Raw genomic sequence first — 16,314 nt, 5'->3', positions numbered from 1 at the left:
GGGGGTCAGAGGCCAGCTTGGCTTCTAACATGAGGAGTTCTTAACTCCTCTGCAGAGGGCACAGTGCATGCAAGTCCAAAAGAGAGACACAGAGAGGCATGCAGTGACGGAATCTGAGCCAAAGACCTAAGAGAGAGGAAAGAAAAAGACAGAAGAAAGTAGTGCAAAAAGAAAAAAACAGACAGATGTACTAACAGAGCAGCTATAGATAATAGGGATCCCCAAGAAGGTACAGAGACACAGACACTCAGAAAGATCTAGAAAGATAGACACATGGCCCAGGCACAGAAATGCAGAGACAAAGGGAGACAAAAACAGAGTTATAGGCAGACGGAACTGCAGAGAGAGTGACCACCAACAGCCACTGACATGGAGAGGGGCAAAGACACGGAAACACCCACAGAAGTGCAGAGACAAAACCATGGAGAGCCACACAGAGTGGAGAACATACTGAGAAGTCCCAACAGAGATGGAAGCTGCAGAAGGAACCCAAGCCAGAGAGGAAAAAGAGACTCTAGATACAAACACACAAAGTTAGAGACCATGAGGGAAGGAGGTACTGAGAGGCACAGAGGGATGAGGAAGCCTGTTTTCTGGGCTGGCTTCCCTAGAGTTCAAGGTCATGGCTTGGCTGGAAAGGGAGGGAAGAAGGATACCAAAAAAGATCTGTGTCAAATGGAGGGGGGAGGGGTGACACGGTGAGGTCTCACCAGCCTAGTTCACACCCCATCCTCTCCCCTTCCCCCCACCCCACACCTGCTTCCCAGCTTTAGTGCCTGTTGTCACCCGGGTGGAATCCTGGTGGCAGACAAAGGGGTGGGGGTAGGGAGGGGGAGACAGATGGACAAAGGCAGAGAGAGGACACATATATACAGATGGAAGCCATGGAGGCAAGAGACAGACCACAGAAATGGCTTAAGAAAAGAGAAATGGAGGCCCAGGGGGACACAGAGAGGGGGGACAGAGAGATGTACTCCTTTTGTCATTAAGCATTCACCAAGGATTGTATGTGTGTCCAGCCTGGGAATGTGAAAGCACAGGGCGCTGGGTGCTATAAGGGAGCTTGGGGTGGGGATGCCTGACCCAGCCTGGACTCCAGGGTGGCGCTGATGGGGGTGTGGGAGGATCTTGGAGCAGCCAGGAGGTCCTTGGACCCTGAATCTGGAGCCAGAGTTGGCAGGGCAGTCTCTGAGCTGGGGAACTTGTGTTTGAGCAAAGGAATTCTCTCCCCCTCCTCTGACCCTGGGCGGGGCTGAGTGTCCAGCTATAAACCCAGGGATGTGTCAGCTGCCACACTCGCTGCGAGGCTCATACTACGGTTTAAGCATCTGTGGACCCAGCCTTAGGTAACAGGGTTCTGGGAGAGGTTGGGGGGCAGGAGAAAGGTGGAGAAGAGCTATGGAGGGGAATGTGAAGATGGCAGTGGGGAGCTTGGGAACTTCAGACTTTGGGAGAACTTGGGATTAAGGGCAAAGTATTACAATTTGTGGGTTATAGAACCTGGGGGGTGCCTCTTTAGGATTGCAGAGGCCTGAGAAGCTCTGTGAATATCAGAGATATTTATGTGAATATCATAAATAAGGGGTATGAGGGCTTGGAGTTCAAACAGTCAGGTGTTAGGTTTGGGGACTTGGGCTCTGAGAGTATCAGGACTGGGGAAGGGTCTCACTCTTGGGTTTTAGGAGTTAGAATATCAGAATCTGAAGTCTTATAGATCAGAAGTATGAACCTTGGGTATTGTGAATTGGATCTCTGAGTTTGGGGACCAGGTTTTTTTGGGAAGGGGTCTTATACCTTCATGTTTCAGTATTGAAGTCTTGAGAGCTGGTAGTTTTAGGGTATCTGGTCCCATAACCAGACTATTGTGAAATGGGGTTCTCAGAATCTGGTGCTATAAGGTGGTACTGGTCTCAGACACCAGAATCTCAGGGGCTGTGCATATTAGGATTTTGGGGGTTTTAACCTGGGCACCTTGAGGCCTGGGGGGGTCACAGAGATGGGGAGTCTAAGTATTTAGGAGTCGGATGAGGTGTGTGAACTGAAGCTGCTTTTGATGGTGTACAACCCTCCCCACAGAGGAGGGTGAAGGTGAAAGGAGACAGGTGCAAGGAACCCCAGCCAAAGTGGGGGCTGGGCTAGGAGAGGGACAGTGTGCCCAATTGTCCCAGAAGCCCCCCTTCTCAAATCCTTCTTAGGAAATGTCCTCTGTTTCACCATCTACGACATGCCCGAAAATAGCACCAGGGGTGGGGCAGCTATTGTCTTCAGGCCACTGTCCTTCTCCAATACCTCCTAACCCCTACCAGATCAGGTTCCCTTGGATCTGTCACAGGACAAAAGAGAACAGCTGTGTGAAGGGGTGGGCCTGCATGCAGCCTTAGTGCTACACTGGAGCCAAGTTCCATGCCTGGGCCCCCTGCTCTCTTCCCTCAGCTCTGCCCTCCCAGGACGAGGGCCCAGTCCTCCTCCCTCAGACCCCAGCCCTCCTCCCTCAGACTCAGGGGCCCAGGCCCTAGCCTGCTCCCCCAGACCCAGGGTTCCAGGCCCCAGCCCTCCTCTCCCAGACTTAGGGGTCCAGGACCCAAATCTCCTCCCTCAGATCCATGGCTCCAGGCCCCAGCCCTCCTTTCCCAGACCCAGGGGTCCAGACCCCAGCCTTCCTCCTTAGACTCAGGAGTCCAGGCCCCAGCCTCTTCCCTCAGACCTATGGGTCCAGGCCACCAGTTTTTCCTCCTTGGGGACCTCACCCAACTCAGTCTTCTCTCTGGTCTTTAGGTCACTACAGGATGTCAGACACGGAAGAGCAAGACTATGAGGAGTGAGTGATGATGGCAGGAGTAGTGGGGGGCTAGCACCATGGAGAGCCCCTCTTATCCCCAGTTGTCTAACTGTCTCCTCTCTGTCTCTTCCCCACTTTGGTGTCCTCAGGGAGCAGGCAGAAGGTGAGTGGAGATTGGGACGGCCTGGGGGTGGGGGATGCCCCTGAATCTTGGTTTGTAGGAGGCTAGAATAGGTGTGGCACTTTGGGTGGGAAGTAGGACGCTCCAGACCCCAGGCCCACCTTATCGGGGCTCCCAGTGCGACCTGGGCACAGCCAGTGGCAGTGTTCATGATCTCTTTGCAACCAGGGACCGGAGGGGTGGCCAGGCCTCTTAGTTCACTGTGGTCACTCGCTGGCCACTTGTTCTATTTTGTCCACCACCCCACCCCCACACTGAGCTCCTAACCCCTCTCTTGCCTGCCCCCACCCCTTCCAGAAGAGGAGGCTGCGGAGGAGGAGGAAGGTGAGGCTGGACCTTTCAGGTTTGAACTGGACTTAGGGTACTGGTGTGTGTGTGTGTGGGTCTGGGCTAGGGGTGCTTGGGTCCAGGGTGAAGGCGGGAGGGTGTGGGGGGACCGCGGCCTTGAGCCATCCTTTAACAACCTCTCCGTTTTTCCCTTCTCCCTCCCGCACCCTTGCGTGGCTGTACCCCTCCCTGCACCCCCAAACCTACCGCTTCTCCTCCCAACCCCCTCCCAGCCCCCGAGGAGCCGGAGCCGGTGGCAGAGCGAGGTAACCGTGGCTGCTTCGCTTCCCGAGACCGATTTCGGGGGGCCGGAGGACCCCGACATCATCCGGCCCGCCCCCCACCAGCACCCCTCCTCCGCTCCGGGGTAACCCGCCCCGCGTGGTCCTTTAAGCCTTGAGGGCTCTGCGCCCCCTCGTGGCCGTGAAGGGAAACAGCCCTGCGCGGCTTTAACCACTTCCCTTCCTTAAAGGGACCGGCGCCTACGCCTGGCGCTCCATCCTGGCGCAGTGCTTATGGACCGGTTGGGTGTTTGGGGAGAGGCGCCCCGCGCCCCCTCCTCTCCGCCCCAGGCCTTGTCTGTTATTTCTCTTCCCCATATACATTCAAAGGTTGGGGTCTGAACTTTAGGGTTGCAGAAAGGATTGGGGAGTCTGTGTTCCAATGGTGGAGGGGGCTGGGGAGAGAGTTCTGGGGTCATTGAATGAAGAGAGGGATTGGGATTCCCCCATTGCTAATTTTTTAAAATGGTGCTGGGGATGGAAGTCGTGCTAGGGAATCGCTCGCCCCTGAGTTACATCTCCATGTAGGAGGGCAGAGCTTTGGGTATATAATAGGGGGGCGGGTCTGAGGGTTTGGATTCTTGGGTTTCCAGAAAGTGTGTATGTGGGGTCCCCATACCAGTGCTGAATGTATATCTCATGCGTGTGACCGTCTTCCTCCCTCATGGACACCCCAGCTTCCCTTCTCCCTTTTCTTCTCCCCCAGCTCAGGACTTTAGGGTGCTTCCCTGGGCTCCTGGGGACCAAGGCTTGGGGTTTCTCCCCAGGGTGTGTCAGGCCCCCCTGAAATAATTCTCTCTTTATGTCCCCCTATTGCCATCAGAAGAGGAGCGCCCCAAACCCAGGTGAGAACCTAAGGGAGTCTGGGTGGGGGCCCAATTGGGTAGCCTCTTTTTTTTTTTTTTTTAACAGTACTGGGCCTTGAACTCAGGGCCTACAGCTTGAATCATTCCACCAGCCCTTTTTGGTGATTTTTTTTTTTTTCAAGATAGGGTCTTGTGAATTTGCCCAGGCTGGCTTTGAACTGCGATCCTCCTGACCTCTGCTTCTTGAGTAGCTAGGATTATAGGTGTGACCACCAGCTCCCAGCTGGGCATTCTCTTAAGGGTTCCCCAATCTCCAGAGATAGGCAGAGGAGAGGAACTGAACTAAAAGAGAACACAGCCAACCCTGCCTTCTTCCAGCAAAGGGAACTTCCCTTGGTGTTCAGCTGGGCAGACCCTGTTCACAGCTCAGATACAGTGATGAGAGCCCAGATGCCACACCAAGACAATCAATGAATGCTTCCCAGAGGATGTGATGCCTGAAGGAAGTGGCAGTGACACTGTTAGCAGAGAAAGCCGTGTGTTGTATGCAATACCTCCTGGCTGCGTATAAAACAATCCAGGCCACAGATACAAACCTGGGTCCCTGCGATGACGAAGATCCTAAGTGGAGGCTGTGGGAGCTCACTGGGCTGAGAGGAGACCTGGAGGAGGTGCTACTGGGGCCAAAGTTTGGAGATTCAAGAAACAGCAGTCCAAGTGCAAGAGAAAAGTGAAAGCAGAAATCCCCTGGGCCCAGATTTGCAGTGGTGCTAATTTCATTGTAGCTAGAGTATCAGGTTCAAGGGGCCGGGCTGTGGTAGACCAAGTACTAGGGAGCCATGGAAAGGATTTGAGGAGTGGAGGTGCAGGCTCTGACTTTGTGAGAGAGCACAGACATGCTTGGGGGTCAGGGAAGGTTTGTGGAGCAGCTGAGGCCACTTGGGGTGCCATGTGTCCAGGAAGGATGTTACAGGCAGAGACATAGCATGTGCAAAGGCCCAGGGGTGGGGAAGCACAGAACATGGACAGGTAATGTCTCCTCAGTGAAGAGAGGAGATTCAGCCAGAGAAGGAAGGGCATGAACTTCCTTCCGAGTTGAGGAAAAATTCTGAGCAGAGAAGCCACCTGGTTAGGTCTGGGTTTTAGGAAGGTGTCTCTGGAGTCAGAGGTGAATGAGAGGCAGTCACAAGATAGGGAGGCCAGAAAGGAGGCTGGAGAATGGTGCAAGGGAAAGAGGCCTGGGTTAGGGAAGGGACCATGGATGGAAAAGAGGGGACAAACGGAGAGATTCCAGAAGAGGAACAGCAGGTGGGATTGTTGAGCTGTTGGGGAAAGGAGGGAGCATGTGAGGAACAAAATAGACAGTGGATGCCCCTCCACCTAGCAGAAACTGCTGAGCTGCACTGGGGTGTGGGGTGTGGGAGGTGTGACATGTTCAGGAAGTGTCTGGGCTGGGGATGGACTTGGTGTGTGTTCAGTACAGTGGCCTCTGTATCCACAGGCTCAGCATCCATGGATGGCACCAACCTCAGATCAGAGAGATCAAAAACTATTGCATGTGAGCTGGTCATGGTGGTACACGCCTGTAATCCTAGCCACTCAGGAGCAGAGGCAGGAAGACCATGAGTTCAAGACCAGCCTAGGAAGTTACTGAGACTTTGTCTCAAAATCAAAATACAAACAAAAGGACTAGGGTGTGGCTCAAGTGGTAGAGCACTTGCCTAGCAGGTGCAAGCCTCTGGGCTCAATCCCCAGTACTGAAAAAAAAAAAAACCCTTAAAAAAATTGCACATGTACCGAACATGTGCAGATTTTTTTCTTGTTGTTCCCCAGGTGCATAGCATTTGCATAGTGTTAGAGATGATAAATTATGTACAGATGATTTAAAGTGCATAGGAGGGGCTGGGGGTGTAGCTCAGTAGGAAAGTGTGTGCTTAGCCCAGGTTTTTATTTGTTATTGGAGGTACTGGGGATTGAACTCAGCGCCTCTTGCCTGCTAGGCAGGTGCTCTACCACTTGAGCATCACCTCCAGTCCATTTTGCTCTGGTTATTTTGGAGATGGGATCTGAAGAACTATTTACCCAGGCTGGTCTTGAACCATGATCCTCATGATCTCAGACTCCCAAGTAGCTAGGATTACAGGCGTGAGGTGGCTCATCATAGCATATTTTATTCAACCTAATATATCCAAATGTTATCGTACATGTAACATGTTGGGTGGGCATGATTCCATACTTGGGAGGCTGGGGGTGGAGGACCACTACATAGCAAGACCCTGTCTCAAAACCCAACAAACTAAATAAACAAATAAACAACAACAACAAAAAAACCAAACCCCAAACCAAAGCATGTTTAGTGAACATCTTTCTTGTTTTGCACCAAGTCCTTGGAATCTGCCCTGTGTGTTTTACTGACATTTGGGCTCAGCGGGGACTGAGTACATCCAGGGGCTCAGGCACCTGGGTGACTATGCGGGTGTCATTTTGCACAGTGTGTGGGGTTACCACTGGGGTTAGGTAGATCAGCCTGCTGAGGGCCTTCATCTCCTTCTGTCCACACAGCCGTCCTGTGGTGCCTCCTTTGATCCCCCCCAAGATCCCAGAAGGGGAGCGTGTGGACTTCGATGTAAGTGACAGCTGTCCCAACCCAGGCCCATTGGAACAGACACTCTGGCTTGGGAAGCCTGTGCTTGCAATAGTCCCCCATGTCAGCCACCTGCTGGAAACTCTCAATCATCGCTTCTTGCTGGGGGGTGGGTGTGACCCTGTACAGAGGTGTGGGGGGGAGGGGAGGGTGGTGCTCTGTGCAGGGTCACAGTGGTCGCCTCCTGCAGGACATCCATAGGAAGCGCATGGAGAAGGACCTGCTGGAGCTACAGACGCTCATTGATGTGCACTTTGAGCAACGCAAGAAGGAGGAGGAGGAGCTCATTGCATTGAAAGATCGCATTGTGAGTGGGGGAGCCCGGGGTCCCCACATCCCTCCTGCACCCCATGCCCTGCTCTGGAGCTTGAAGGATACTTTTGGAAATCCACCAATCCTCAAACCTCTGCTTTTGACCTGCTTGAGGTGGGGAGGGATGAGTGGGGGGGCTGGTCTCTGCACCCCCTTTATTCTCTTCCATCCCCCAGGAGCGGCGCCGGGCAGAGAGAGCAGAGCAACAGCGCTTCAGAACTGAGAAGGAGCGGGAGCGCCAGGCTAAACTGGCGGTGGGTGCCTCCACAGCCCTGGGAGGCCAAATGTCACTTCAGTCGTTAATTCTGATATTCTCTGTGGGTTTGAGAAAGCCCCTGTGAAGTGTTACTTAAGGGTCTTTCTATTGCAAGGGATGGAATTCCCAACCATTACTGGATTCAGGAGAGAGGGATTTTTATTGGCTTATATAAATAAAATATTCAGGGCTGGGCTTACTTCAGGCATGGCTGGATCAAGGGATTCAAATGCTGTCACAAAGACTGAGTTTTTCTCCTGAGGATACTCAGGTGACCAAGTCCTCATTTGTCAGGGACTTCCCTGGTTTTAGTTCTGAAAATCCTGCACCTCATTGGTCCCAGGCAAGTTACAATGGCTGGCCACAAGGGTGGCCTCCAGAAACTCTGCCTTGAAGTCTTCTTTTCTGGGCAAATCTTGGGAGCATCCTGTTCACCAGGGAGCTAGTCCCTGGCCAGTTGGGGGAGGACGTTAGAACACCTTGGTTTGACTCTTGGAGGTACAAAACCCATGCTGGAATTAAGAAAGGGTCAGAAAAAAAATTAAAAAGAGATGGGTCCTTACTCAAACTTGCCCGCTCTTTTTCTTGTGGTACTGGGGATTAAATCCAGGGGTCTCACACTTACTAGGCAAGTGCTTTAACCCTTGGGCCACACCTTTAGCCCTTTTTGCTTTAGTTATTTTTCCAACAGAGTTTCATGTTTATGCCCAGGACAGCCTGAACTACAGTCGTCCTATTTATAGCTGGGTTGACAGGCATGCACCACCATGCTCAGCTTTTTTTGGTTGAGATGGGGTCTTGCAAACTTTTTGCCCAGGCTGGCCTGGAACCACAGTCCTCCTGAACTCTGCCTCCTGAGTATCTGGGATTACAGGTGTGAGTCTGCTTTCCTAGTAACCTTACATTTTAATTTTTGTATAGAGGGGAAGGAGCTCAAAGGTGGTCCTGCAGTCAGTCCTAGAAGGGCAAGGAGGGGGAATCCTGCATTTTTTCCCCAATACTTGCTGTTGGGCATGGAGTGTGATGGACACTGCATCACCCTAACTTCACTCAGGACAGAGCTGAGCCCCCATACCACATCACAGGGCCCTCCTCCCTCAGTCCTGGAGGGGCCCACTGGTGAGCCCTCTGTTCCCCCAGGAGGAGAAGATGCGGAAGGAGGAGGAGGAAGCCAAGAAGAGAGCGGAGGATGACGCCAAGAAGAAGAAGGTTCTGTCTAACATGGGCGCCCACTTTGGGGGTTACCTGGTCAAGGTGAGATTGGCCTACAGAGCCTGATGTCCTTGTTCTGAGGAAGGAGGGAATGCAGACCCAGACCCCTGGTCTTGTGGAGGAGGCTGGGGTCTGGGCACCTGGGTCTGAGGAAGGAGGACTGAGGCCTGGACTCCTGAATTGAGGGAGGGGTTGTGGGGTCTGGACCATTGCATTTGGGGATGTGGCAACGAGGAACTCCGGCCCCTCTAGTGGGGTTTCTGCAAGATCCATCCCTCAGCACAGTCCCCTCCCCTCCAGGCAGAGCAGAAGCGTGGGAAGCGGCAGACTGGACGGGAGATGAAACTTCGCATCTTGTCTGAGCGGAAGAAGCCTTTGAACATTGACTACCTGGGGGAGGACCAGCTCAGGTAGGTGCCAGGGCTCAGTGCACAGTGACCTGAGTGTTCACGGGCTGTCACTCATGTGTGTGGGTGATGTCTTGAGTTCTCACCTTGTGCCTTGTCATTTTGGGCAAGTGGCACCCTGGCTCTGGGCCCTTAATGCCTCCTGTGTGAAATATGTCACTAGCATGGAGACCCACTTGTGTGATTGGTGTGGCCTGTAGAGTCAGGGAGCCAGATAACTGGTTTCCCCAGATGAAGACAGTTGTGTCACTTGATGTGCTATAGGTGCTCAGAATGGGCCCTGCTTTTATCTAAGTGAATGCCAGGTCTGAGAATTTTCCAGCTGGCCCCTGTCCGGTGGGACTCTGTCCCCTTCCTGCCCAGTTACCAGGACAGCCTGCCTCTCATGGGTAGGGATGTTGCACTGGCCTCTCCTTTGGGGACCTCACTGTGACTTGATGTCCTTTGGCTGGGACTTAGCTCTAAACATCAGAAACTCCCCTGAGTTTGGGAGCCACACTCAGAACTCAACTCTGAAGCGACTCTGACATCGTGCATTTAATTTAACTTCTCTGGGGCTCTTGTTCCTAATGGGTAAAATACAGATATGATATCAAAAGCTACCTCACAGAATTGTCGGGGTCAGTGAGACAGTCAGAATAGCTAGCAGCTTCCTATGGCCAACTTGCAGATACTATTAACATCCTCGTGTTGACAGGGAAGAACACAAAACACAGAGAGATAAAGTAACCTTTCCAGGGTTGCACAGTGAGCAAATGTAGTAAGAGTGGGACTGGAACCCAAGCTGCCTGGTGTGGCCATCTCTTGGCTTTGCTGGTACAGGGGAAGATTCAGCGCTTGCCCACGGCCACGGTGTATGCACTCATAGCATGTTGACATCAAACTCCTTGAGTGGGATGCTGAATGCAGCACTGGGGCGACTCTTGCACAGTAGGTGCTTGGGAGTCTTTTCAGCTATGTGTCTCCCTACTGTGGACACAATGCATTTCTTTCTTTTCTTTTGGTGGGACTGGGGTTTGAACTCAGGGCTTTCTGCTTGCAAAGCAGACACTATCACTTGAGCCACACCTCCAGTCCATTTTGCTCTGGTTATGGGGTCTCACAAAGTATTTTCCTCGAGTTGGCCTCCAACCTCAGTCCTCCAGCTCTCAGCTTTCTAAGTAGCTCGGATTACAGGTGTAAACCACTAGTGCCTAGCCCAGCCCTTGTTTTTTTGATACAGGGTTTTGTTATGTAGCTGAGGCTGACTTCCAACTTGAGATCCTCCTGCCTCCTTTTTTTTTTTTTCAGGGATTTACACCTTGAGCCACACTACCAGCCCTTCCCCTTTGTTTAATAATGGGTTTTTTTTGAGATAGAGTCTTGCAAACCATTTGCCCAGGCTGGCTTTGAACCGCAATCCTCCTGTTCTCTGTCTCCTGAGTAGCTAGGATTACAGGCATGAGCCGGCTCTGCCTCAGTCTCTTGAGTGCTGGAATTACAGATGTGCATCACTACACTCAACACCTGCATTACTTTTCGATAAAATACAGTGGTCCCTTAGTATCTATGGGTGATTGGGTTCTGGACTCCCTCTGATATCACAACCCATGCAGGCTCAGGTGGCCTGCGCAGCCTGGGGTAGTGTTTGGATGGAGCCTGCACATGTCCTCCTGTGTGCCCTACATTACCTCGGGTGACTTACAGTGCTGAATAATGTAAATGCTATATAAATAGTGGCAATCCTGTGTTGCTTAGGGAATAGTGATAGAAAAACCTGTACATGCTCACTATAAATTCAGGGTTTTTTTTTTTCAAGTATTTAAAATCTCCAGTTGGTTGAATCCTTGGATGGGTAAACCCTTTGATGGAGGGGAGAGAGGGCACTGGAAAGCCATAAGTGGTCAAAAGAAAATAAGGTATACTAGTGATAATAAAGTGAATATAAATGGTAGGTATGGTGGTACATGTCTGTAATCCCAGTGTGTGGGAGGCAGAGACAAGAGGATTGTGAGTTCAAGGACAGTCCAGACTGAATAGCCAGACCAGGTGTCAAAGAACCAGAAAAGGGGGCTGGCAGAGTGGCTCAAGCGGTAAGAGTGTCCGCCTAGCAAGAGTGAAACCCTGAGTTCAAATCCCAGTACTGCCAAAAAACAAACAAAACAAGAAAAGCTTGGATGTAGCTCAGTGGTAAAGTGTCTGCTTAGTACATGAGAGAGCGACTCCATTCAACATCCAGTACCACGAGAATTTTCTAAAAATAATAAAATGAAGTCCGGTACCACTGAAGAGGCTGAAGTTGAGAGGATCATGGTTTGAGGCCAGCCCAGACAAATAGTACTCAAGACCCCCCATCTCCAAAATAATCAGAGCAAAATGGACTGGAGGTGTGGCTCAAGTGGTAGAACGCCTGCTTTGCAAGTGTGAAGCCTTGAGTTCAAACCCCAGTCCCACCAATAATAGTAATAACAAGATGAGCAGTAACAGCTTCACCAAGTGTTTTCTGTATGCTGTGCAGGGGTTACCTCAGCCCATGACAGTTTGATACAGTGAATTTTTATCAGTTAGGAATATGTTTGGCCTCTAGCAGCTGAGATCTGACCTCTCTGGGCTGAGGGCATGGCCTGGCTCCTCCCCATCACAGCCCTCCTGCCCTGCCAGGGAGAAGGCCCAGGAGCTGTCCAACTGGATCCACCAGCTGGAGTCTGAGAAGTTTGACCTGATGGAGAAGCTGAAGCAGCAGAAATATGAGGTGTGTTAGACCTGCTTCTGCTGAGGTCAGATCAGCAGGGCGGCAGGGTGGGATGGGCGCTGTCCCCACATAGTCCCAGCCTCTCTCTCCACCCACAGATCAACGTGCTGTACAACCGCATCAGCCATGCGCAGAAGTTGTAAGTGTGCTCCCACCCGGGCTCCCCTCCCTCTTTGGCCTCCTGCCCAGGCCCTCTGGGTCTCTTCCCCTCTCCTGTCTTCGTCGCTTCTCTAGGACACAACTTTGTCCTTCTCTTTCTGCTCTGTCTCTTAGCTCTCAGTCCCTTTTCTAAGTCTGTGACTCTCCTGGGGGTGGGAGCAGACATCTTGATCCAGGGACCTTTGGAGCTGCTGGACCTTTCCCTCCCTTCCCTTCCCTCCCCTCCCCTCCCCTCCCCTCCCCTCCCTTCCCTTCCCTCCCTTCCCTTCCCTCCCTTCCAATCCTACTTTCCATCCCCTCTCCCTCCCTCCTTCTTGCCTTCCTTTCTTCCTTCCTTTGAAGTGGTGGGGATTGAACCCAGGGCCCTGTGAGTGGCAAGCCCTCCACCACTGAGCCCCACCCCAGCCCTGTTGGGACATCTTTGGTTGTCACAAGTGGACATGGGATGCTGGCATCCAGTGGGCAGAGCCCAGGGGTGCTGCTCAATGCACTGAACCCACTTTGAGGGCCCAGCCTTGCTTGACAAAGCGGCTCTCTCTCCTTCTTTCTGCTTCTCACTCAGTATCTACTCCTATTTCATTCTGTTTTCATCCCCTACCTTCCTTTTTTTGTTTTGTACTTAAGCCACACCTCCAGCCCTTTTTTGCTTTACTTGTTTTCCAGATAGGGTCTCTTGTTTTTGCTCAGGGCTGGCCCCAGATCATGATCCTTCTACCTACAGCCTTGCACATACTTGGGATCACAGGCGTGTGCTGCCATGCCTGGCTTATTGGTTGAGACGAGGAGGTCTCACTAACTTTTTGCCCAGGCTAGTCCTTTAGCCATGATCCTCCTGATCTGTGCCTCCTGAGTAGCTGGGATTACAGGCTATCATCCACTCTCCCATTATCCTTCTTTCCCCATCTGACCCCTTATACTCATAAGCCAGTATGAACATCCTGAAGTCACCCCCAAATGTCAACCCCATGTGCCACCCACCATCTACCCATCACTGAACCTAAAAGAGGTGACATTGACGCCCTCTGCTCACTGCCTTCTCTGGCTGGGGCCAGGGCTTTGTGGGATGGACTTGCTGAATTAAATCCTGGCCCTCCTGGAGTGGGGGTGCTGGAGGACCCCCCTTCCTGACGCCAGCTTCTTCTCCCACAGCCGCAAGGGGGCTGGGAAGGGCCGTGTTGGAGGCCGCTGGAAGTGAGGAGGCCAAGACCCCAGCCCACTGTGAGGCCCCCAGGAGCCACCCGAGTTTGTCCCATTTGTAGCTCCAAATAAATGCTCTTCTGAGTTCTTGGTGGTGTTAGCACTGTGAACTGGACATGCGGGGGAACTGACACATTACTGACCTCATCGACACTCCCTAAAATGGTGTCAAGTTGGCACTGCCCACACTGCTGGTGGGAATGTGATATGAACAGTGCTTTGGAAAACGGTCTGGCAGCTCCTGAAAAGGTGACGCAGAGCCACCAAAAGCTCTAGCAGTTCCTCTCCTAGTGCAAGAGAAACAAAACACACCTACATGAACACCTGCCCTCCACTGTTTACAGAAGCATTTTTTTTTTTTTGTGGCACTGGGGTTTGAACTCAGGGCTTCACACTTGCTAGGCAGGTGCTCTACCACTTGAGCTGCTCCATCAGCCCTTTATTGTGATTTTTTTTTCTAGATATGGTCTCACGACCAGGGTTGGCTTCAAACTGTGATCCTCCTGATCTCTGCTTCCTGAGTAGCTAGGGTTATAGGTATGAGCCACTGGCGCCAGGCTCAGACCAGGTTCTTAAGGTCAGAGCAGACCTATTAGTCAGGGTTTATAGGATGGTTTTGCATCCTATAAACATATAAAGTTCTTGGTGTCTAAGTGCAATGGTGGAAAAGAAAGAGGACAAGTGTAGTATGATAATAATAATAATAATAATAATAATAATGATATAATATGGAGGGAGGTACAGCTCAGTGGTAGAGTACTTGCCTATCATGCTTGAGGCCCTGGGTTTGATTCCCCAGCACCGCCAGAAAAATTAATGAATGAATTAAACTTCATCTGATTAAAGAGTTCATTTAAAAGATAATAATCATTTGCCCTTTGGAAAAGAGGGGACAGGGATGTGTATGTCAGACACTGGGTAGGAACCAGGCTACGCTAACAGATCTGGAAGATGCGGTCCTACACACTGGGATACGGTCCCTTTTCTGTAATGGCTGTGGCCCAACATTGCCCTTGGAAGAGGGCTTCTTTCTGTCCTGATAGCTAAGGGTGACATTTGTGACGAGGTCACTCTTCAAAAGACTAACAAGGTTCAGGGTCTCCTTCCCGTTGGTGTGACTTTGGGGACCGAGTTTTAGTATAGTGATGGTCACAGGAAGGCCAGCCATCGGTGTCCTTGTTAAAATAATTATCTCTTAAATTAAAGCTGTACATTTGTGCAAATAACTCTTCGAAGGACAGTTTTAAAATAGCAGATCAGATTAGCTTATCTCTCTGCACTGGTTTCTTTGGGGAAGATGTTCTCTGTTTACCTCCTTATCTGAACCATCTTTATGTTGCAGACTAGTGCCTGTTTTTCTGCCACCACAGGGGACAAGGGGACATTTTCTTTGTTTTATCTTTCTGAGGTTATTTTCACCAGTGAGAAGGGCCTGCAGTTCCAAGGTTAAGCACCAAAATTCTTGTGTCGAGGAAAGACAGAAGGCTTGAAAAGTGAAAAAAAACCCTTCACTATTGTAAATTGAAGAGGTCCTAAGAAAATTTTATTCAGTGGGATACAACATGCATTACACAGCAGACATCATCCGCCCTTCAGAAGGCTTATCTCTACAACTCTAAGAGGCAGGGACACAGACTAGTCCCAGGTCACAGAGACAGGAAGTGGCCAGAGATAAGATTCAAATCCAAGCCAGGCACTGGTGCCTCATGCCTGTAGATCAGGAGAATCGTTCTTGCCAGCCCAGGCAGATAGTTCATGAAACCCTATCTCGAAAATAACACAGGGCTGGTGGAGTGGCTTAAGTGGTAAGAGCACTTGCCTAGAAAGCACAAGACCCTGAGTTCAAATCCCCAGTACTGCCAAAAAAAAAAAAAATTCAGATTTAGAGCTGGAACTGTCTGGAACTGTCACAAGCCAGGTGGCTGGGTAGGAGACAAGAAGTCCTTTGGTTATTCTGGGCCCTCAGCAGGTGCTTGCAGTCAACAGCAGCAGTGGACAACAGTGAGGGTAGCATTGCGGGGTGTGTTCCTGGCCTCAGGCCTCACTAAATATTGTTACTGCTCTTTCTTGCCTCCCTTGGGAATCCAGTCCTCCAGTTCCTATGTCAGTCTCACTTTCACTCTCACCACTCACTGCCTGCCCCATTGGCTGCTCCTGTCAGTTTCCTCTGGATGATATCAGTCACCAGCCTTGCATTTTCTTCATATCACCAGCTCAGCCATTCTAGTAATGATGAAAGCCAAAAGTAGGTGAGGAAGAGAACTCAAGAGTAGTCTTTGCTGGGTGCCAGTGGCTCATGCCTGTAATCCTAACTACTCAGGAGGCAGAGATCAGGAGGATTGCAGTTTGAAGACATTCCCAGGCAAACAGTTCTGCAAGATCCTATCTCAAAAAACCCTTCACAAAAATAGAAGGTGGAGTGACTCAAGTTGTAAGCCCTGAGTTCAAGTCCCAGTACTACAAAAAAAAAAAGTAGTCTTCATTGAGACCAAATGTTGCAACTCTGAGGAGCAGCACAGGAAGGGGTGGGGGAGGGTCCTCCCAGCTGCTCACATACTGAGCTAAGTAGCTGCTTATATAGCTAGGAGTTATGACAAGGATGGCAGCCCCTTCATGCAAATGAGGGATTGTGTTTGCACCAATCATGGCACAGTTCCTATCACCAGTCCTTTTGCAAATGAAGGATTTTGTTTGCACTGGTCACAGGTCTTGTGCTGGGCTACCAGAGGAAGGAAGTGCTCCCCACCCCACACACCTGGGTGGAAGTGGCTGCTGTGGTGGCAAAAGTGTGATGCAAGCCTCTTGCTGGGGCAGTGTCTTCTGGAGCTTGAGTTGTGCTTTGGGTTCAAAGTGGGTGGTGCTGGCATGAAGGCAGTCTGGCTGCCTAACTGGCAATCCTTTGTTCAAGGGAGCCAGGGTCCCAGGGAAGGGTCTAGCAGATGTAACTACTGAGTAAAGTATCCTTAGCCCCCAATATTTCAAAAACATTTAAAGGAAAAATAAAAATCCAAAGGTTTATCAG

General features: G+C 51.1%; 1 protein-coding gene across 5 annotated transcripts; it reads left to right on the top strand.

Moving 5' to 3' along the window:
• Positions 1–71: 71 nt before the first annotated feature.
• Tnnt1 (troponin T1, slow skeletal type) lies at positions 72–13,379 on the top strand. 5 transcript variants are annotated; one of them, XM_020179259.2, is made up of 14 exons: positions 72–1,346; positions 2,776–2,818; positions 2,929–2,942; positions 3,258–3,284; positions 3,521–3,553; positions 4,392–4,413; positions 6,937–7,000; positions 7,209–7,325; positions 7,507–7,584; positions 8,727–8,840; positions 9,099–9,208; positions 11,846–11,936; positions 12,035–12,075; positions 13,245–13,379. In XM_020179259.2, the coding sequence occupies exons 2-14, from the start codon at positions 2,787–2,789 to the stop codon at positions 13,288–13,290; spliced, it is 789 nt and encodes a 262-aa protein (XP_020034848.1). In that variant the 5' UTR covers positions 72–1,346; positions 2,776–2,786; the 3' UTR covers positions 13,291–13,379. The 5 variants fall into 5 exon arrangements, with proteins under 5 accessions (XP_020034848.1, XP_073914369.1, XP_073914368.1 ...); XM_074058268.1 differs by having other exon boundaries at positions 72–2,818; positions 4,395–4,413; XM_074058267.1 differs by having other exon boundaries at positions 72–2,818.
• Positions 13,380–16,314: the final 2,935 nt, after the last annotated feature.

Source organism: Castor canadensis, chromosome 16, assembly GCF_047511655.1.
Source record: "Castor canadensis chromosome 16, mCasCan1.hap1v2, whole genome shotgun sequence".
Classification (NCBI taxonomy): Eukaryota; Metazoa; Chordata; class Mammalia; order Rodentia; family Castoridae; genus Castor; species Castor canadensis.
The sequence above is the reverse complement of the archived record's forward strand: the minus strand, read 5'-3'. Positions and strand labels throughout refer to the sequence as shown.

Coding starts and splice junctions, on each gene's coding strand:
- Tnnt1 (XM_074058267.1), top strand. CDS start 2,604: ATGGCTCCAGGCCCCAGCCCTCCTTTCCCAGACCCAGGGGTCCAGACC. Junction 3,554..4,391: donor GGAGCCGGTGGCAGAGCGAG/GTAACCGTGGCT, acceptor TATTGCCATCAG/AAGAGGAGCGCCCCAAACCC. Junction 11,937..12,034: donor TGAAGCAGCAGAAATATGAG/GTGTGTTAGACC, acceptor CTCCACCCACAG/ATCAACGTGCTGTACAACCG.